Source organism: Mixophyes fleayi, chromosome 1 (assembly GCF_038048845.1).
Source record: "Mixophyes fleayi isolate aMixFle1 chromosome 1, aMixFle1.hap1, whole genome shotgun sequence".
Classification (NCBI taxonomy): Eukaryota; Metazoa; Chordata; class Amphibia; order Anura; family Limnodynastidae; genus Mixophyes; species Mixophyes fleayi.
In genome coordinates, this window is record NC_134402.1 from 357,087,903 (window position 1) to 357,111,492 (window position 23,590).

General features: G+C 41.9%; 1 protein-coding gene across 5 annotated transcripts in view; it reads left to right on the forward strand.

Moving 5' to 3' along the window:
• The window catches only part of MORN3 (MORN repeat containing 3), a 49,671-nt gene that overhangs the window by 25,089 nt on the left and 992 nt on the right, over window positions 1-23,590 (forward strand). For 3 of the 5 annotated variants that reach the window (XM_075178155.1, XM_075178140.1, XM_075178165.1), the window contains exons 3-6: window positions 9,245-9,400; window positions 13,410-13,567; window positions 15,244-15,403; window positions 19,304-19,488. In XM_075178155.1, the coding sequence (XP_075034256.1) occupies window positions 9,256-9,400; window positions 13,410-13,567; window positions 15,244-15,403; window positions 19,304-19,488 (648 nt within the window). In that variant the 5' untranslated portion in view covers window positions 9,245-9,255. The other 2 variants (XM_075178131.1, XM_075178148.1) reach the window with 2 other exon arrangements.

A 23,590-nucleotide genomic window follows, 5' to 3' on the forward strand; every position in this document is an offset into this window, starting at 1 on the left:
TTTCTCAAATTAGCAATGTCAGACATATGAAGCATTTTCTCAGCGCACCAAGGGGTATATTTACTAAACTGCAGGTTTGAAAAAATGGGGATGTTGCCTATAGAGACCAATCAGATTCTAGCTGTCATTTTGTAGGATGTACTAAATAAATGACAGCTAGAATCTGATTGGTTGCTATAGGCAACATCTCCACTTGTTCAAACCCGCAGTTTAGTAAATATACCCCCAAGAGTGGATAGTGGACTACAAGTCTGAGTTACATCTCAGCGTGGTGTAATTAGCCCTAGTAGGCAGCCTAATTAATAAATCTACTGTGCACGCGCCCGGATGCCGCCAGTTGCCAGGACACAGCGCTAATTAGAAAAGTTTTCTTGTGAAGACTAGGACATAGAAAATGGAAGTGACGTCCCTGCTGTTGCCATGACGCAGCCGGAGCTCGGAACACCCATTACATTTTTCATTCACTTCTAAATTTCCACTTCGACCACTGGGCATCAGCATATATTTATATCCAATTGTAAAGCACTATGGAGTATGTTAGCACTATATAAATGTTAATGATAGTACCTACAATACCTGTATAGATGCACTGTTTTTATATATGCAGTCATTCTTTTTATTTTGCTAAACCGCTCATACAACTTCATTATTGCTTCTCTGGAGCCATTATGTGTAAATAGAAACCAAATGATCTGATAAATATTAGCTAAGGGTGCATTCAACATAAAATTGCAGGCCACCATTATGCACCAGAATACAGTCATGAAAGATGTTTATTATTATTCATTACTTATGTTATTAGTTTGCCAATGTATGTTGTGCCTGTCAATCCAAGTAAGTGAGATAACATTACTAGGTTTTCTCTATCGGACTTTATCGCACTTGGGCTAGGTACACACTGCAGGAAAATTCTAAGGGGGTATTCAATTGTTCCTCCGAGCGCCGCCGGAACGAGCGCGTTAAAACTATTACCGTTTATACGGTAATTACTCGCTGAATTTCATCTCGCAGCTCCCTGAGCTGCGAGATGAAATTCAGCGAGTAAACTACCGTATTAACGGTTTTTACGCGCAAGTTTACCGTATAAACGGTAATAGTTTTAACGCGCTCGTTCTGGCGGCGCCCGGAGGAACAATTGAATACCCCCCTAACGATGCAAAAGTTTTAGCAATTTTACCAACGACAGGGGGGAATAAAAAGTCCCGATAAGCATGCTGCTTCATGTGTACACACTATACACCCAGCATAACTGTTCCCTCTACTTCTTATTCTCACTGTGTACAGTTATTCATAGCTCAGATCCACCTGCAGTGTGTGAGCAAGTAGTGAGTGCATACACACTGCAGAACTGGAACAACATGTTCCATTGTTGAATGAGAATTTTAGTTCACTTTGAAAATCTCAACGATTCGATGTGCTTTGGAACGATAATCGTCAGGGCCGTCTTTCCCATTGGGCACAATGGGCAGGTGCCGGGGGCCCTGCAGCCCAGGGGGTCCCGTCGGAGGCAGCAAAAAAAAAAAAAAACTTGAAAAAAAAGAAGAAAATACTTACCTTGCGGTCAGCTGGCGATCCATCTCCCTCCCTGGTCTCCTCCTCTGTCGAGCTCCGCAATGGATGTCAGGCGGGCGTGATGACGTCCCGCCCGACATGCACTGCGAGCGCCGCACGGAGGAGGAGACCAGGGAGGGAGCCGGATCGCCAGCTGACCGCAAGGTAAGTATTTTCTTCTTTTTTTCAGGTTTTTTTTTTTTTTTTGCTGCCTCTGACGGGCCCCCCTGGGCTGCAGGGCCCATATATATAATTTTTTTATTTTTTTTTGTATATATAGGGGCCCCGGTGCACTGCTGTGCCCGGGGGCCCAAGATGTTCTTAAGAGGGCCCTGATAATCGTTCATCCTGGCAGGGTGCACACTACTGTGATATCGGGTCCACCAGTCATTTATCGTCTGATTGGCTGGATAATCAACTAAAAACACTGTAGATGAATGATTTAATAATCATCACTGTGCACTTATTCTGGAGGAGCACGGAAACAAAACAGTTATAGGCTATGGGGTTATTATAGTGCAGATTTTGGTTTGAGGTCCAAATTATTCAAGTGCCCATTTCCCGTTCTGGCATTCCAATAAGTCTTGAACATTCATGGACACAAGTCAAAGCATTACATACGTGTGTGTTTGTTCACTATAGAGCCTGTCCTATACCCAATACGCATAAATGTACCTGAAAACAAAAGAAAAGCTAGTCCGGTGCTAGGTGTCTTGGCGCCCTAGGTAAAGTTTCAAACTAATCGTCGTCCCCCCCCCCCACCCAACACACACCAAATACCCACTTCCCAGACCCTCACAAACCTCATTTTTGTAAAAAAAAAAAAAAGAAGATAAGCCTTCCCTCCACCAGTGGTCCAGATGCAGTGATGTTTCATGCAGGACACTGTCCAGACTCCACTGCTGCCCAGTGGCAAGCATAGGATTTCTAGAGGAGAGGTATACAGGTGTTCGATTTTGGAACAAAAAGCTTGACACAAAAAGCCGATAACAGATAATTTTTCATCACATCACAATGTGGCCCCCATAGCACTCCCCTGGCTGACAATACCCCCCCCCCCCCGCCCCAAGACACCACCCCCCCTGGTTAACAATGCCCCCCCCCCTGTGCAGCACACCGACCCTCCCCTGCTTAACAATGTCCCCCCTTGCAGCACACCAGCCCTCCCCACTTAACAATGTCCCCTCCGCAGCACACCACACCCACCCTGCTCAACATTGTCCCCCCCCGCTAAATGCCCCCCCAGCTGAACAATGTCCCCCCCTGCTCAACAATGTCCACCATGATAAACAATGCACCCCCCACAGCACACCACCCCAACTCTGCTCAACAATATCCCCCCTGCTAAACAATGATCCCCCCATAGCACAATGCCCCCCGTAGCACAATGCTCCCAACCTGCTTAAAAATGTCCTCCCCCGGGGAAGTACAAAGCCCCCACCCTTCTTCAAAATGTCCCCGTCCCCCCACAGCACACCGCTCTCCCGTACACCCGTATTTTTTTTACTTACCTGCTGGACCTTTTCTTCATACTGCTGCTCTTCTCTGCCGGCTGCTCACTGACTGTCGGGACGTGAAGATGACGTCACTCCCAACAGTCAGTGAGGGGAGAGGGACGGGAGGCACTGTGCGTCCCATTGTTAGTGGGGGGTGGGGGGCGGCGATCACTCACCCCACCCCCGCCATGGATCTGAAGCTGTGCGGCAGCCATGGAAGGTAAACTCAGTGGCTGCCGCACAGCATTTCAAAATGTGAAGTATTTCATTGGCGCCCCCCAGAGCCCGGCGCCCTAGGCAGCTGCCTAATGGTAGCGCCGGGCCTGTCCAGTGCTCTAAAACAAACAATATATAATTCACTATGAGTCAGCATATACAAAATTGGAGAATTGTGTGCACAATATAGCTTTATTGGAATAAGCTTACCTGCCAACGTCAAGGCATCGCCTGTACTTGTACCTGTTATGTACTGTTATACATGTTTGTCTATTTTTTTTAAAGTACATCTATGCAGGGCCACATATCATGCTTTATTTTATGTAAATGTTTAGTTATTTCAGATACGTTTAATATGTAAATATGTTATATAAGTACACCTGCCCTTAAATTAAATTGAAATTACATTATAAGCAACACAGCATGAATTAGAAAGGAAGCAATAAGTACTGGTCATATTGGTTTCTTTTCAACTGTACCAGGAAAACTTTTCAATTTCCGTGATAACAGAATGATTGCATTGTTTTTACTTTTATACTTGTGTAATAGCGCCATCTAGTGTATATTAATGTAAGTTTTGTAATGCACAATGATTTGACAAATCAGACTTCATTCTTTATTAATTAAAGGATAATATCTGTAAAAACAATTCACTAGAATGCACTCTGTATTATATATCATTTCCTAGAATAGAGATCCCTAGGATGCTCTCTGTATTTTATATCAGTCACTAGGTCATTGAATGGTATCCAAATTGCATTTTGGTCATTAGCATGCTCTCTGTATTGTACAGAGATAACTGGGATGCTTTCTGTACAGAAGTCTGTAAAATGCATTCTGCATTGTATAACAGTCATTTGAATTCCCTCTGAATTGTGCGGAGTTCAGTAGAAAACTCTCTGCATTGTATATTTGTCCCTAAAATGCTAAACTGTATTGTATAGTGATTACTAGAATAACTTTATTATTGCATGGAAGTCATTAGACTGCTCTCTATATTGTGTATATAGCTCACTATAATACTTTCTATTGTATAGAGTTTAGTGAAATGCTCTCTGCGTTGTATATCAGTCACTACAATGCTCTGTTTTATATTGTATTATCGTAGAGAAGTACATACAAATAAGAACAGTTTGTGCAGATAAGCAGAATAATAAATGCATAGATGCAATTAGCAAACAAATCAAATGACAAAAAAAAAACAATTCAGTATAGGACAAAACAGAGACAGCAATGAAGACTGAGAGTGGGCAGGCATGAGGCACAGGGTGCAGAGATGAGACCTAGGGTAGAGGACTCTGCCCATGAGAGCTTACATTCTTAAGGGAGGGGGGTAATGAGAGACAAAAGGAGCACAATAGGCCTAGTGCGGTTCACTGTGGTGCAGAGGTCATGATGGGTGGTAAGTGTGGCATGACAGAGGCCTTGTGATAAAATGGCAAGGCAATACTATGGCAAAACAGTATTTTGGCACAGCAATGTTATGGTAGAGTAATAGTATGGTAGAACAATAAAATGGCAAAGTCAATGCAGTACAATAATGTCAGAACTGGTAAGAACTGTAAATATAAAAGAAATAGGGAAATAGTGTAGCAGGAGAGCAGTGAAGAGACAGGGGCAGGAGATCAGGGGTGAGAAAGTAGAGGTGAGCGAGTTTGTGAAAAGCAGAAGTAGTAAGTGAAAGCCGGGTAGGGGTTAGATAGAGAGAGGAGATGGGTTGAGCAGCTGGATGGTGTGAGTGAGGTGGGGAAACAAAATAGAGAAAAACAAATATTTAATCACCAAATTATAATGTCCAGGACAGGGAAATGAGAAGTGCAGTACCAGGCTGCAGCCAGTGAAGTTTGTACTGTCTCTGTTTATTCAACTGTGCATTTACTAAGACTTTGTGAGGAAACCCCATGTCTCCCATTAGAGTAAAACGTCAGCTGAACCAAAGGAATTCTATTGGTCTTTGGCTAGATGAGCGCCAAAGCCAGAATGGTGTCATAAAATATGCTGCACTAATCAGCAGTCTAACACAGGTTATAACAATAGGTTTAGATTAGGAGAGCATGAGAGTTGTAGCAGATATCTGTAATTATAATATTCTGAATTGTATAACGTTCAATAAAATGCTCTCTGCATTGCATACAATGCTATAGACTTCTGCATAATGTTCTCTGTATTGTATATCAGTCAGTAGAGTGATTTCTGCATTGTGGATTGCCACTAACATGTAATAAGCTGTGAATTAAACACTGTTTTTTTTTTCAGTTTTTTTTTTTTTCTTTTTTATTTTGGAGTTGGGGGGGAGGCATTTTCAAGCTTTGCCCTGGGAGGCAGTTTGGCTATATTTGCGCTGGCAGACACATTTTATAGGGTAATGACATACAAATACAAACAAAACTGCGATTGAATTCATGGTCAATATAAAATGGATGTTGATTAATTATGGAGTTAATTCCCAATTCTCCAACTCATAACCAACTGTAGATCTGAGCAATCCAGCATAGCAGATGGGTCATTCCGGCTGCTGTAGAACTAGATCTTCGAGCAGATTTTGCAACTATTGCTGCAAGGCCTGCTGGGACATGTAGTTCTACAGCAACTAAAGTCACTTTGGACGTTGTAGTGGCTTGTCAGCAGCAGCACCACCACCACCACAGCAGTCACTCGTTAAACCTGTTAGATTTGGTTTTCAGAGTAGAAGTGACATCTCCATACAGACATGTGAAACAGCACAGTGGGCGTGGCTGAGGCCTGGGCTGCATAGCGTCCCGTTGCTATAGTTACCTCAGTGATTGATGCATTGTGAGTGTTCTGAGTGTTCTGTGTGTGGCTTGTTGTATTCCGGATGCTTCTTGTGTTGGTTTCTCCGCGCTGAAAATCCTTTAGCTCCTTGGAGAAAACAGGTCTGTGTTCATTTGATTTTGTGATTAGTAACATTAATCTCACGTATTGCCACTTCTGTTTCCATTATTTTGTAAAATCTGAATATGTTTCTGAGTAATGATTATTGTGGAGAGTTTGTGAGCAGACCGCTGCATTTGGCATAGTATATAATTATTACAGCCAGAGAATATGACTAAGCCTTTTTTAATGTTATGCTCCTGACCCATGAAACCCATAATCTGGTGCACTGAATAAGGCAGTTTGACGCAGTACACTGTAAAACATAATAATTCATACATTTTAGTACAATACAAGGCATAAAGTACAAGATATAACATACTACACTATACATCGAGTACTGCCAGGCGCAAGCTGGCAGATTTCAGCCCAGGGGGCGCACAGGCGGCCGCATCATTGAAAAATCAGGCTATGTTGCGTCCGGGGGGCGGCTGGCCAGCCCTAACAGCAGTGAGACTGAGCGGCCCGGGGGGCCGATGCCCGCCCCTGAGTACTGCACTAACCAGACAAACTTTAACAATATAACATTTAAAAAAAACAATGGATGTGAGGGGACGGTAGGTGAGAGGGGTAGGGTGTAGAAGTCACGAACCTGAAGCTTTATTGAGGACAGACACAAAAATAGAGAAGGGTGCATAAATAAGGCATGACATTCAATAACACTTCAAACTGTGATAGCGCAGAGCTGTAACTTAAAATTCTAGCGCCCGGGGCGAATAAGACAAATGCCGCCCCCTAGCCCTCAACTTTAACCAAATTAACCTAAAATATTCCTAAATTGCGCCCCCCTTTAGCGTTGCGCCCTGGGCGGTCGCCCCTGTCGCACAGCCCTAGTTACGGCCCTGGGGATAGGGGAGTGGTTTGGAGAGAGAAAAGGAAGGGGGCACAAATCAAAAGTTTTAATTATAAAAAACACATGGGGGAGAAGGAGAAGAAGGAGACAGCAATCAATCATCTTCCTCTTCCTCAGGACTGTCAAGGGTGTTATAGTCTCTTAGCAGGCTGTGGATCAGCCTGCGACAGTCCTGGATGGTCATCTGTTCCCGCTTCAAAATGAGGCAATTCCTAGTAAGCCACATAGCGTCCTTAAAATAGTTCATAAGCCGCCAGGCCTCCTGGATTGTCCCTATGGTGTGGGTCCCAGGAAATAACCCATAAAATACCGAATTGACTTTGTGTTTACAGACCTCTCTCTTCCAGCTCATCGAAAAGGCAGATGTCGGGCAGCTGCAGGAATTCGTCCACCTCCAACTCCTCCTCCGTTTCAGAATCCTGAGCTGCTCGGATTTGACCAAACATATACATGACCATGTATGTGAATACACATATACACACAGTGGTCACTTTATTTGGTACACTTTTCTAGTATGCCCCATTTGCCCCCAGGAAAGCATGAATTCTTTGTGGTATTGATTCAACAAGGTGCTGGAACCATTCCTTAGAGATTCTGGTTCCATGATGACATTATAGCATCATGCAGTTGCTGCAGGTTTGTAGGCTGCCCATTAATTCATGCAAATCTCCCATCACATCCCAAAGGCTCTATTAGACTGAGATCTGATGACTGGAGGCCATTTGAGTACATTGAACTCCTTGTCATGTTCTTGGAACCAGCTTGAGATGACGTTGCTTTGTGACATGGCACGTTATCATGCTGGAAGTAGCCATTAGACGATGGGGAGACTGTGGGTGTTAAGGGATGCACATGGTCAGCCACAATACTCAGGTAGGCAGTGGCATTTAAACAATGCACTACTGGTATTTAGGGGCTTAATGTGTGCCAAGAAAACATTCCCCACACTATTACCACCACCACCACCACCAGTCTGAACCATTGACACCAGGCAGATGGATCTATGGATTTATGTTGTTTATGCCAAATTCTTACCCTACCTTCTGCATGTCACAGCAGAAATCGAGATTCATCAGACCAGGCAACATTTTTCCAATCTGACCATTTTTGGTGAGCCTGGGACCACTGTAGCCTCAGTTTCCTGTTCTTAACTGAGAGGATATGCTCTACTGCATACCAGTATTGTAACATATTTGAGTTACTGTTGCCTTCCTCTCATCTTGAATCAGTCTGCCCATTTGCATCTGACCTCCCTAATTAATAAGGTGTTTTCGCCCACAGAACTGAGTTTTTTGTTTTCTGCACCATTCTCTGTAAACTCTAGAGACTGCAGATCACCCCATCTGACACCAATCGTTCCATGGTCAAAGTCACTTAGATCTCTTGCCCATTCTGGTGTTTGGTCTGAACAACAACTGAACCTCTTGACCATATCTGCACGCTTTATACATTCATAAGTTGCTGCCACATGATTGGCTGATTAGAAAAGCGCTATTGCCAGTGAAAACCCAAATTTTGTCCTATACTTCAAGTTGTCAACCCCCCACCAGTGATCAGATTCACCGGGTATCACCGGAGATAGCTTCCTTCCTATTTAACAAGCATTGCACGGTACATGTGTCATGCATATCCCCCAATACTTGCTCAGTGAAGTGGTAAATGAATCCTGACTGCTCCAGGCTAGTATTGACGAGAGAGCATTTCTCAGTTGCCCGGCAATATTTTACTGATAAATTGTGGTGTTAGGTGATTTTCTTCTGCAAAATAAGTGGTAATAAAACTTTATTGCCTTATACTGATAAATGGCCCCCTGTGATTGCACACTCAAATGCAGTTATTACCTGACCATATTTACCATCTGTCCTGGTCAAAATGTAAATGTCCACATTTTTCTATACACTAATATATGCCTTAAAACTAGTTACACGTGTTGAAAACCAATCAACATGAACAGCTGGTTGTCATATTGTTTACTATGTCTGCTATCGACGCCAATAAGCACAGAGGACAATTGTTAAAACTGCTTATTCAGACCTGAATATTCTTTATCATATCAATGCTTCAGAAATATAAATATAAAAATATATATAAAAACTTTTACGGTAACTAGTCCAAGTAAATCATGACATTTGTTTGATACATGGGTAGAACAGAACTAGCCCTATGTAATTATATGGCAAAAGTAGTTAACACATTCCAAAATCTATGCCAAAATGTGTTGTGTTTATGATTACAGGTGTTGAGGACATGCCTTTATTAAAGCACCCCAGGCAGACAGTGGTCCTGTGGAGAGAATGGGACAGAAAAGCACAGAAGTCAGGCCTGAGGCATACAATTTACAATGTAAATAGGGATCAGTATACCGGAGAATGGTTAAACAACTTGAAACACGGTAAGAATGGAAATTTGTGTCACCTTTCAATGTATAGTTTCCTTGTAGGCAAGGTGAAAATACCATAGTAACTCTTCTACAGCTGCTTTTAAATCAAACATGTGGATCGCAGACAATTTATCAATTACTCTAGCTTACTGAACCTACCGCTAGTTATCAGGCTTTGGCGGGTGTCATAGTAGCCAATCTGTAATTGGTAAACAGTGTAGGCTGCTTTCTATTGGTTTGTATGACTGCAGTCATGGACTGATCAGTAGATGAAGCGTCAGTTAGCTGGAGGAAGTGAGAACTTGTCTACACTGCTTATGGAATACAAGCCACAACATAGGCAGGCACAAGCGAGAGTCACTTTATAGACCATAAATTCAGTTTCATATGTAAAGACTGTTTCACTTCCATTTCTAGCTCTATACAACCACTTGTGCTGGCCCCTTTTAGTACGAAATATAGATATTTAATATTGCTATATACTGTATACAGAATTTTTGAGCATATACATAGATTATTAATATTTTGGTGAAGACCAAGGTGGAAACCCACCTGGGCGTGGATAGACCCTCTCTCTTCCTTGTTGCAGCCTAGCCTGAAACTAACCATTATGTGGTAAGAACCATGCAATCAGAGAGCCCCAAGTGACACATGTTGGAAGCAGTGGCGGATCCAGGGGGGGGCGATCGGGGCGATCGCCCCCCCTAGCAGGGGCTTGCTGCCGGCGGCTGCATACTATGTGCAGGTTCGTTCGGCAGTGACAGGCAGGGACAGTGTGCTGCCCGGCTGCTCTGATTGTGTTTTAAACACAATCAGAGCATCCGGGCAGCACACTGTCACTACCTGTCACTGCTGAACGGACCTGCACATAGTATGCAGCCGCCGGCAGCCTCAGATGTAAAAAGGGGGCGGGGCCTAAATTGCCCCCCCTAAATCGCCTCGGGTAGAAGAATTCTCTAGATCCGCCCCTAGTTGGAAGGGCACATCCTTCAGTGAGAGTTATGATCAACAGCTCTCCCTCTGATACCATCTGCATCAATAATGGTACGCGCCAGGGCTGCCCCTCTCCCCTCTGATCTTTGCCCTAGTTATAGAGCCCCTGGCAGCAACCATCTGAGCCTGCCTGACATAGGGGGTGTGTAGACTGGAGACCTTGAGAGCAAGTTATCTCTTTTTGCAGATGATGTCCTCAACCCTCCAGCATTCTAGAACATATTTCCCCAGCCTGTTCAGGATTCTGGCTCTTTATGGCAGTCTCTCAGCTACAAAATTAATATTTAAAATTCTGCGGCTATGCTGCTCAACCTACCTAGCCGAGATGGTCAGGTTCTCACCTCCCAATTCAATTTTAAATGGTAAAAAAAGAAAATTAAATACCTACGTGTATATATCACCAGCTCCTATGGATCCCTGTACCAGGAGAACTATCCAGGTCTCTTTGCTAAAACTAAATCAGTTTTGTTCTCTTGGCACTTCGTCATAACTCCATGGCTTTATTACTTCCAAACTCTTCCCACCAGGATCCCTCTATCCGAACTTGTTTCCATCCAAATACCTACTTATATGCAGGGATAGAGGATTTTCAGATCCTAAGACTTACTACTGGGCTGCCCACTTGTGTCAAATTGTAGCCTTGTTTGCCTCCCCATCCTCTTTATCTTGGGTAGCCATCAAGACTAATTATCTCACTCTGTCTTCTCTCTCCTGCATATGGGGCCTGCGTAAACATACTAGATCTACTCTCATCTCACTGGCCCACCGGGGGGCCAGGCTATCCCCCGATAGGCCCCGACCCTGATCGCTCCCCTCTTTGTTGGTGGGGGAAGGGGGTAACTTTTAAAAGAAATACTCACGTGACCGCTGCGCTCCTCGACTCTTCTCTGCTCCGTTCGCACTGAATGTTGGGCGTGACGTCATCACGCCTGACGTTCAGTGAGGAGCGGAGCAGACAGAAGTCAACAAGAAGAGAGAAGACAGAATAAGAGAAGAAAGAAGCTGATAGAAAAGGTAAGTGCAAGAACGGAAGCAAGGTGGAGTAAAGGCAGCATGGCAGAGAGTGAAGGGGGGGCCAAAGCAGCATGGCAGAGTGTGAAGGGGGGCCAAAGCAGCATGGCAGAGTGTGAAGGGGGGGCCAAAGCAGCATGGCACAGGGTGATGAAGGGCAGTGGCGCACGCAGGGGGGGGTTTCTGAGTCTCCAGAAACCCCCCCTGCGCTAACTAAGTGGCCGCTATAGCTGCACTGTCCTATACAGCAGCCGCGGCGCTGTCAAAGAAGCATCCGCCGCGGATGCTTCTTAGACAGCGCCGCGGCTGCTATATAGGACAGCGCTGAAGAAACGGACGTAGCAGCTCTCGCGGGGGGTGTTTTTTTTGGGGGTCCCCCCCCGACAATCCTCCATTCGCCCCTGAATGGGGGAGCAAAAGCAGCATGGAGGGCGCAGTGTGATCATAAGGAGGCACAGCATGGTGATGAAGGGGCACAGTAATGTGTGTGTGATGGCTCAGCGGGCTTGTGGCAATGTAATGTGTGTGTGGTAGGTGGTGGCTAACTAATGGATGCTATTTTGTTTGTGGGGTGAAGGTGGGGCAATTTAATTTTATAGTGGGGACTATTACTTTAAGATGGAGTGGTTTGGGCGCTATTAATTGAGTATGGGGCTGAGTTTCAGGAGCATGAGGTCTATTTATTAAATGTGAATATGAATTATTTAATGGCAGTGACGGTTGCGGGAAATAGGTAGATTTATTATCTGTAAATGCTATTAATTTATTGCTGGGGCTGTCTATTAAATTGGAATACTATTACTTTCATTTTTGGGCTGGAGGAAGGCCTAAATATTAATTGTGGGTCCTATTGATTTAACGCCGCGACTGGTTGGAATTTTCTAAATATACCCATTTTTTTTTTCCAAAATAAGGCCCCCAACATTCCAGGATCCAGACAAGCCGCAACTAAAGAAACCAGCAGCCACAGGTGGTGAAAGTGACAAAAACTGGTAGGACAGTCTGTGAAATGTTCAGATTCTAGTAGGACAATCTCGATTTTTGGTGACTGTTCTGCCCAATCTACGGGGCAGGTCAAGACTGTATATTCTTTATATACACACCAACATTCTTTATATACTACACTATGGTGCTAGCTGTCCTTCGTGGGCTGACCCCTCCCCCTCTAGTGTCTGGTCTCGCTTCTTTGATGGCTGGCCACACCCCCTCTGGTGGGCCCCTAGCGTAGCAGTCCCTCGGTTGGCACTTCATGCCCCAGTCCGACACTGAGCGTGCCCCACCCTGAGTTTTTTGACAAAGATCTGGCATTCGGTCTGTGGGTGACCTTCTCCACCACAGTGCTTTTCTAAGCCGCCTACCCCTCTCAACTTGTGTCCCCGTTTGTGCAGTTATGTATCTCCTCACCCCTTCAAAGGGGTATGCTTTTTTATTATATTTCGACTCCTAGGTACAGACATACCTGCTAACATTTTACAAAGATTTTGAGACCAAATAAGTCCGTCCAAGACCCACCCACATTCTTTTAAAAGGTATGCTCACTTTCTGATAGGCTGTTTTGGGATCCGAGAATCTGGACGGTCTTTGCAAATTCTGGGGCTATGCACTATGTAAATACCCAATTATCCCAATTGTGACAGGTTCACTTAAAAAAAAACAAAAAAACATCTCTTCTACTCCCAACTAGCCCTCCAATGCTCGGGATCACGGTTGTTTAGGAGAAACTCATCTCTGACAGCAGTACTACGATGCTCCAGGACTCACGGGCTGGTATTTGAGTGTAAACTCCTGCAGATGCAACGGTCAATGTCGTTAATTAGCAGCGCCAACAACCTGCACCTGCAGCTGTTTACTTTCATATTCCAGACTGTGAGCCCTGGAGCATTATGGGACTACAAGTACCTGCAAGTACTTACAGGAAGCCATAGGGGATACTAGCTGTAGCTAGATTGTGCAAAAATAAACATTGTCCATGGAACCCTTCATGAACTAATATTTTCTTTTAATTGTAATATTTCAGGCAAAGGAACTTACTTGTGGAAAAACACAAACTCTATTTATGAAGGTGAATGGATATGTGATAAAAGGAGTGGTTTTGGGACATACAGCGTACAAGACCCCAGTACTGGCGAATATGTCAAGGTTTATTCTGGGTCCTGGAAGAATGACAAGAAACATGTATGTTGTACCTTTATGTACACCAATAGATGCTTGTAATTAGCTACTTTTGTAACTCAGAATAGTTTTATTTTTATGAACTAACCGATACTTACCAACATAGTTTTATAGGTGGGATACGATTGGCTCAGTTGTTGTTGTAGGTGGTGGGGTAGAATATGAAGACCACTTTTTGGGTCAGTTAACAGCTTTGGGGGGTGCAAGATGTGAAGCAGATGACATAACTCATACTTGGCAACCCTTGGAAACTTAATTCCGGGAGATCCCGGGCAGGGGGGCGAGGTTGGAGGGCAGGAGGGGCGGGGCATGGCGAAAAGTGTCATTTTGGCCCAGTCCCCACGACAAAATGCCGTTTTTGTCGTGGGGGCGGGGCCAAAATGACGCGATTCACCGCAAATCGCGTCATTTTGAGGAGCAAGTTGCCGTATGCGGGATACTTGCCTACCTGAATTTTGGGAGTCTCCCGGACATTCCGGGAGAGTTGGCAAGTATGACATATAAATTTATATTGGTTTTATTTGTGTGAGGATCATGATTGCCATAGACTTGCCCAAGTATTTTATTTTACTTTTGGGAAAATACATCTGGCCTTTTGGAAAGAAAAAAAAATAAAGCATTTAAAGCTTCATCGCAATGTGACACCGTATGTTACTGTAGCACAGGTGGCTTTAAAGGATCTAGAGCAGAACTATACATTATCCTTTCATCCTGTGTAGTCTAAATCAAGCCCAACAAACAGTAGGAAAGTAAACATCTATTGGTAGACAGGGTGGATGTTGGCCAGGGATAAACAATTTTTAGTCTTGTGACTATACATCATCTTTTGTCATGTTTTTCTGCAGTTACGTATCTGACGTCGCTGCACTGCAAATGTAATACCTATTCATATGAATGCATGTGATTAGTCACATGAGACTGGTACATTTACATTAAATTGCAGCACACTGCAGTGCTCTCAGCCCGTTGTACATTTAACAAGCGCTTGTGAGCGGCAATATGCAATTAATTGCAGAAGAATGCAGACCTAGTGATCGCTGGACATCCTGGCCATGTTTGTAGTGGCAACAAAAAGGTTTGAAAGTTGTGATCGTAAAAGGCACAGGGGCGAGAGAGATGTGCAGACCTGTTGACAGCATGCTGGTTGTCTGGGAGTTGAACTGCAATGGGGAAAAATGTAGCGGTAACAAGTTAGATGAAAGACATGGGAAGGCAGTACGACCATATGGACTGGAGGCAAACTAAAATGACACACTAAATGGTTTGCATGGATACACAATGTATAGACCTTAATATCACTGACCATCCTGTACTGGTGCTGGGGTTATAAAATTTACACATATAGCTTACCAGTTTATTTCAGCTTATGTATACATTCTTGTCACATTCATTTCCATTGTTCATTATAGGGAAAATTTAATATAAATTTTAATATGTCTTCTTACCCAGTAGAGTATTTCTTCCATAGGCTTCAGACACAATAATTAAGCTCCATTGCATTTTCTGTATTTACTTGGAGGTAGATTTACTAAGACGTCTAAGAAGGACGTCACATGTACGTTACCAGTAACGTACATGTGGCATATTCACCTTGAGAAACATGTTGTATAGGCAATGTAAGCTCATTTATTCATATTGTACAATGACGTATGGAATTGTTGTTTTTAATTTCTGTATAGGGATATGGGACTTATTTCTATGCAGACACAGAGTATTATGAAGGAGATTGGGAGGCCGGACAACGAAGTGGCTGGGGTAGAATGTACTTTGCTAATGGCGATATGTATGAAGGAGAATGGCTGGAAGATAAACACTGTGGTCAAGGGATGCTGATCTTAGGTAGGGGTTATTGTTAATATTATAATATGTAACCATTTATTGCATGTAACCATTTTACACCTACAACCGTCTTGAGCATTTTATGCAACAATATTGCCACTTAAATGCCACTTAAATGAATACTGTGTTGACCCATCTAGTAGATTGGAGAAAGTGACCCTTGCTGGAAAATACAACCACACATCAAGGTATATGAGGTTACTGTGCTGGGTTGACATAATTATTATCATTGTGTATATGGCACCACATGCAGCATCGTACATAAGAGAAATACAGCATAATACTGTACATAAGACATAATGGGTAAGGTACATAACAAACAAGAGTCGTACAGAACATGTAAGAGGCATGGTACAAGGATTCTGCTCGTTCAGGAGTAGTCACTAATCAAATAACAGAAACCCGCAATCATACAAGAAATACATTCACACTATTTCAGTGTGCTGGAAACTTATTACTAAAAATACATTCATTTTTGGAATTTTGCATGCAAACTGGGGCCTCCAAAAACAGTCCAATGTCTGCAGAATGCAGGACTTGAATTTCAGCCCCAACATACACTATATAGACAAAAGTATTTGGCCACATCTGTTAATTATTGAATTAAGGTGTTTCAATCAGACCTGTTGCCAGAGGTGTATAAAATCAAGACCCTAGTCATGCAGTCTCCATTTGCAAACATTTATGATACAAAATGGGTTGTTCTGAAGAGCTCAGTGACTTCCAGTGTGGTGCTGTGATAGGATGCCAACTTGTAATAAGGCGATAAGTGAAATTTCATCTCTGCTGGATATTCCATGGTCAACTGTAAGTGATATTATTAGAAGTCAAAGCGTTTACAAACAACAGCAAATCAACCACAAAGCGGAAGACCACATAAAATCAGAGCTGGGTCAATGACTGCTAAGGCGCATGGTGCATAAATGTTGCCAACACTCTGTTGATTCCATAGCTGAAGAGTTCCGACCTTCCACTGGCATTAATGTAAGCATAAAAACTGTGCGGTGGGAGCTTAATGGAATGGGTTTCCATGGCCGAGCAGCTGCCTACAAGCCTCACATCACTGTGTGGAGCATTGGAAACGTGTTCTGTGGAGTGACGAATCACGCTTCTCTGTTTGGCAGTCAGATGGGCGAGTCTGGGTTTGGCGGATGCCGGGAGACCGTTACCTACCTGACTGCATTATGCCAACTATGAATTTTGGTGGAGGTGGGATAATTGTTTGGGACTGTTTTTCAGGGTTTGGGCTAGGCCCCTTATCGCCAGTGAAGGGTGATCTTAATGCTTCAGCATACAAAGTCATTTTGGACAATGCTATTCTTTCAACTTTGTGGCAACAGTTTGGTAAAGGCCCTTTTCTATTCCAACATGACCGCAGTGCACAAAGCAAGGACTACAAAGACATGGTTTGAGGAGTTTGGTGTGGAAGAACTTGACTGGCTCGCACAGAGCCCTGACCTCAACCCCATCAAACATCTTTGATATGAAATAGAACGGAGATTGCGAGCCAGGCCTTCTCGTCCAACATCAGTGCCTGACCTCATAAATGCTCTACAGAATGAATGGGCACAAATTCCCACAGAAACACTCCAACATCTTGTGGAAAACCTTCCAAGAAGAGTGGAAGCTGCTATCACTGCAAAAGGGGGACCAACTCCATATTAAAGTATATGTATTTAAATACAATGTCATTACAGTCCCTGTTGGTGTAATGGTCAATCGTCCAAATACCTTTGTCCATATTGTGTATGTAACAGATGCACAAATCAATCTTCCAATTTATTTTGCTAAGTACTCCGTGGATCATCAGCACAAGCCAAAAAAAATAAAAAGGTTTAGAAACCGAATTCACAAAAGGTGAACAGACATCAATTTTGTCTTGGGTAAAACACTTCTGTGCAAAGCTGGGTTTGAATCAGTTCAACCTTTCCCAGAGTCCATCTGTGACTGTGGGTAAAAATAGACCAGGTAATGTCCTAGTAAGAGGTTTCTGTTTTGGTCTGTATGGGTCCAGTTACAGTGTCCCTGAAGCACAAATCTGAGTGGCGAAGGATCTCTACAGTATATTTTCATTATTAGAGAGATAGAAATAGAATTACAGAGAGTAAGTGAATGAGAGAGTTGCTCACATAGCACAGGCATCGAAACAGTAACAGCAGCACAAACTAGTAATGTGACTATCCTTCCAAATTTGTGGGGGGGAAATTGGGGTATAAACTATGTGCAGCTTTAGCACACAAAAAAATCAAGTTCATGTTAGAGACTGTACAAAGAAGGGCAACTAAAATAGTGCATTGCCTACAGCACAAAGCTTACCTGGAAAGACTCAAGGATCTTAGTATGTATAGTTGGGAGCACATAAGGGAAAGGGGGGACACGATAGAAACGTTCAAATATATCAAGGGTTTGAACAAGGTACATTCTGCAAAGGAAGAGAAGTACTAGAACATGAGGACATGCACTGAAACTGGAGGAAAGTAGGTTCAGAGGAAATTTGGGGAAAAAAAAACTACTTCACAAAAAGGTCAGTGGATAAGTGGAATAGCCTTCCATCAGAGGTGGTAGAGGCTAATACAGTAGAGCAGTTTAAACATGCTTGGGATAGACATAAGGATATCCTTACACAGATTTAAGGACCAAATAGGGTTTGAGGTTACAATAGGTTAATAAAACAATGGGCAGATTAGATGGGCCAAGCGGTTCTTATCTGCCGTTATATTCTATGTTGTATTGTACAGAAATAAAACAAAATGGTGAAAGGAAAAAAAAAAAAAGTATATTTCCACGTCCTAGGTACAGATAGGGAAAGGAAATTTTGGAGCTTAATGTGCCTTTAAGAAGGTTTGTACTGCAGATTATGAATGCAGATAAATTACTTTCTTTTTGACTATACAATTACCTAAAATGATGGTGTGGTGGCCTCTTAACTGACACACACACACACACACACACACACATTATATAAATATATTTTTCCCACACATATATATACTTTCTGGATAACAGATTTTTAGATATATGAGTGCATTTCATATCCAGGAGACTTCATCAGGGATTATTTCCTAGACAAAGTCTCCAATGATTTGAAATGCGTCAGGTTTGTTTCTCACCAGTTCCTGCTGTGCTTTGAAGTTTTATGTTAGCAACACTGACTCCAGTGTCTGTTTTGCTAAATCGAAAACAGCTGACAATGTTGATAGGTTTTTGTTCGGCTGACTCTCCCTTGCAGTACTCTCTGCTGATTAATTCTTGGTTTGACATGTTATCATTATTATGGAATGTGGCCGTATTATATGTCATGAATTGCTACTGTGGTTATAATATAGTTATATAGACGTGTTGACCTTTCTTTGATTTATAACTTTTTTTTTCCGGTTTGTGAATTAGAGCTTTAAGTGTTTTTAGATTTTCATGATATGTCATTCATTGTTGTATAAGTTTTTATATATACTGTATTTTATTCGCTTGCACTCTCTTTTTCAGAAGTCAATAATTGTTGTAATTAATAATGTTCCATATAGTTGTGGTTTTTAAGGGTAGCTGCACCAATTAATTAACATATCAACATAGTAATCATTAAGTTATAGTATTTATTATAGTGGGTTTTGTGTGATTGTGTGATTGCATAAAAGGTTGTTGTATTTTTATGTACACACACACGTACGTACTGGTTTTGCGCCATGTAGCTTCAACAACTGTGAAAATAGCGACCACTGCTGATGTCTAACGATTAGGTCAGTACACAGCTGGCCACAGCTTGAATTGAATATACCACAGTGCAAAATAAGCACCCATAGATATATACCCTAAACAAACCATATTCTTTCAGCAAGGGCCCCAAAGTGACGTGTAGACAATTTTAAGGAGTGATGTACTCTAATGCTTTGAATCCCTTAACAGCAAATGAAAATCGGTATGAAGGTTTCTGGAAGGGTGGAAAGAAGCATGGACCCGGACAGTTTTATTACCTTGATAAAGGCCAACTCTATGATGGAATATGGGTAGAAGATATCCCAAAGTGTGGAACAATTGTGGACTTTGGACGTGCAGAAGCATCTTCTCCAACAAAGTATCCTATTCCAGAGGTAAAGCAATTTAAACATTTAAACCTGGCTAACAATTGCTCTACACATATCACCTGATGTTTAGTTCCAGTCTGACTGTAGCTACAGTACAGAGGCAGTCAACATAAATCCTTTGTGCCCATCAGCATACCAAGGGACACCCCTAAAGGCTTGCCTACTCCACCCCTCTCTTTTTTCAATTCTCTATCTCCACAAAATGAAAAACTTGTTTTTATACTGTTCTGCAAAAGTATGCCTACTCCTTACTTAAAGTACACCCTTGCTCTCCCAACTTCTCCCCTTGGCTTGTGGAAATGTGTGCTCATCCACAAATGCTGCCATATTGCTCCACAAATGATTTTTGGTGGAAATCGAGATGGACGGATAGACCAAAGTCAATTCTGACCTTCATAAATTAACTCTTATTTCCTATATACAGTCATATAAGCTTCTGAACATGTGCCACTAAACAACGTTGTCAAATGTAGGTCAAACATCAATTATGAACAGAGATAGTCTCCATATGCTTCTCTATAGTAGAACTTATGATCTTCCAAATATTACAGCCAGGTCAATAGGCTCAGACAGGATGTGACCGTTTAAGATCTTGTTTTATTATGTAGACATGTAAGGAATAGCAATAACCCATCTATCAACCTAAGCACATAATTTGCAGAGCAGGATATCAAATTGTTCACTGGTAGCCAAAACCAATGTAGAATTCAGGAGACACTGTTAAATATAGGAGGCAGCTTGATATATTAAAGTGCTAACAAAGAAATGCATCCACTGACATCAATAGAGGTGACCAAGGTTAGGGGCACGCAGTATTTTTTTTTTGTTCGGTACATTGGCTACCTGGCATTTGCCCAGCCTGAGATGGATCTCCCCATTGATTTGGTCATGGATACCATTACATTGGCAGTGCTCCCAGATAATGTACCTTCTGCACAGTGCAGGCCAGGATATGACATCCACTTGTTGGATGACTGCTTGAACTACATTCTTACCACATAGGTAGACACTGCTTTGTTGGGCTCTGACCAGGGAACCTGGAACTCTGTACAGAGCTACCCCATCTACACTTATGTTGGGGGTCAAGGCAATCATGCACCTTCCATTGTTCCCACTATTTGATAAACCCCATCATATCACTGTTATATTGCAAGGTAAAATACAAAAGTAGATTCACCCCTTGAGCAATAGTACTGACAATGTGCCACAAATATATGCATTGCCACAACTAGAAATGACTTAGCTTTGTAAGAAAACATAAAGTCACTCTCACCAACTGCAAGTCTTTTAATAATTAAATATGAAAAAAATATTAAGATTAAAGATCAACTATGTTCTAAAGTGTTTTCCCAACCAAGCTTATAACCAGGCTAGTACACCAGCAAGGGCTTCCTTCTTTGAGCCCTTGCCAGCCACAGGGAACACTGCAGAGGAGCTATGTGACACGGCCTACCACATGCTATTGTTAAGTGTTCCTGGAGTGTATAGTCATCCCATCAAGGGGATACTGTACCAAACTCCCCGTTAAAACAGAAAACCCCTCCCACTATCAGAACTAATCAGGTTATTATTTTGTGCTGTAGGTGGGTTTCACTTCCTCTTGTGTGCTGGCATTAGGTCTTTTGATAATAAATAAATAAAAAAAAAAAAAAAAAAAAAAAAAAAAAAAGCACACAGCAACACCTACTGGTTGAAACTGCACTCCAATTAAATAGAATAAATTATTCTCTCCAATAAGTATCAGCCGATGGACTATAGTTTTTAGGGGGAAAAAACAAATTCTCACAAACTATATGGCGAATATGAATGATAATTCACTTGACAACGTGTGACAATTGTGTTAAATGTGGTTTCAAATAGCAGAGGATGTTGACATACAAAACACATACCATCCTTAACTTCACTGACATTCTAATAGTGTATTCATGGGAATTATGACAACATGTATTTTACAATTCTAAAGAACGGTGTCAAAGATACCATCTGCTTCCTCCAGTCTAGTGTACGCATCCTGTTTCCACCAATACACACAATATTTTAAAAGCATACCAGTAATTTGCAGTGTTACTTTGCCGAGAAAGACAAAGAGGGGGGAAGAAAGCTGGTCAGAAAAGCCTATAGGAAATGTGAGACAAAAGTTATAATTTACAAAATAAGAAGCCCAGACCAAAAAGAGCATTACAGAAGAAATCAACTATACAATAAAGTAAGAATGTAAAAGGAAAGTTTAGGTAAGACAATGAAAAATATCCTGGAATTTTAAAAATCAGAGGAAAGCTCCTTAGCAATGCTTCCAGGCACTTAACTGGAACTTGATAGATGAGCAGCTGATTATCTTCATATTTGCAGCAGTGTAGGTGATCATGTGAAAATGTGTAATGATTAAAGGGTATGTCCACACAGGGGCTACTTTGCAAGTAAAACTAATTCATTATCTTAAACTGTTGATCAGATATTCTAGTAATGTATAAACCAGGTACCTGAAAAAAAATCTAAGGCAGATTCAACTATCAGAGATGTTCCTGTTTCCCGTAGTTTATTACTGTTTATAAGGTAAAAAGAAACACTTACTTTTGCTCGCATCTCTATGGGGCCTGAGCAAAAGTGAGCAATATTTTCACACACACAAAATAATAATTAGCTGCATAGTGTTTCGCGTCCATTCCGGGACACTACACGGCGATGTTTTTAGAATTGAATCTGCCCCCAAGGGTCTTCTTCATGTGGCAGAAAAATAGAATATAGGATGACCCCGTGATCAGGCTTTCATCAGCTGGACTGAAGTGTACAGAGCCTCTATTACATTTTAATATGAAAAATAAAATGAAAAGATGGCTGTCCCTGGCCAATTTGCATTATTTAATGCAGGGTAATACATTGCAATTGACCTAGTGTGTTAAGTAATGCAGTTCATCCAGAACCCTGTTTTTGTTTAAATAACTTTATTTCAAGAAAATCAAAATAACAAACTTAATAAAGAATATTTTGAGCATATTTGTATTCCTTCTATATTATCGAATTTATAAAATAGTATAATGGGCATTAAGAAAGTGTAGAAAAATAAAACAAATAATAAAAAGATAGGGAAGGGTAACCCGGGGTATATAGAAAGGGACATTTAATCAGAAAGAATACAACATACCCAGCGCATAGTTAAAGAAAAGTATCATGTTGTTGAGGGGGTCATTTTCAAGTAGCAATATTTAATATGATGGTTTTTGGGTCTTATTCTCCAAGGCGTATTAATTATGAAGCACTTCCATCTTCTGAAGTATAAGTACACCACTTACACCATTATCTGGCTGAACTTGTCTCATTTACTATATATGTAGTGGGTCATTTTTTTTCCATTCAACCTGTGAACATCATTTTGATTTTGGGCCGTGATCATGTGATTCCCTACAATGAAGGCATATAAGATGTAGCAGTCTGCCTACATTACTATTCCCCAGACTGACGCTATCCAGAGATTATACTGCATGAGCCTCTTGGAGCATATACATGAATATGGCTATAGACAGAAGCACAATGATATATATAACACAATAAGTGCATTTTTTTTTTGCATCATTTCCATCTTGTGCCTGTTCAGGTCCATCTAACAATCAGCACATTCTCTTACCAAATAAAGAGATTTTTGTGGCTGTTTTGCTCTGTACAACCAGCTACATCACTGCTGTCACCAGGCCATAGCATTTTGATTACTTCCCTAGATAGTCACTCAGCAACACTACAGCTGACAAAATAACAAACATTCATTGCACTTAAATGTTCCTTACTGCTGACCAAGCGTTTCACTCGCTGGCCTGTATTATATAGGTTACAGAGCTGCATGTTTGAATGGTTCTTAATGATTTTGATGGGCAAATACAACTCTGTCAAGTAAAACATCAGCTGGCTCCGAAAGACTACTGTTCTGCGCAGGAAGGCTGAGGGCTGCATATAGTCCACTCAGTAGTATATGGCTAATGGACATAGAACCTATGTGGCCAATTGTTGGATACCACTGGCCCTTATGAACGGGCAGATCAGATTTCATTACAAGGCCTGTAATAATTCCCGTTGCTGAAACATCAGAGCTGGCTCTCACCGTATACCTCTATTACTG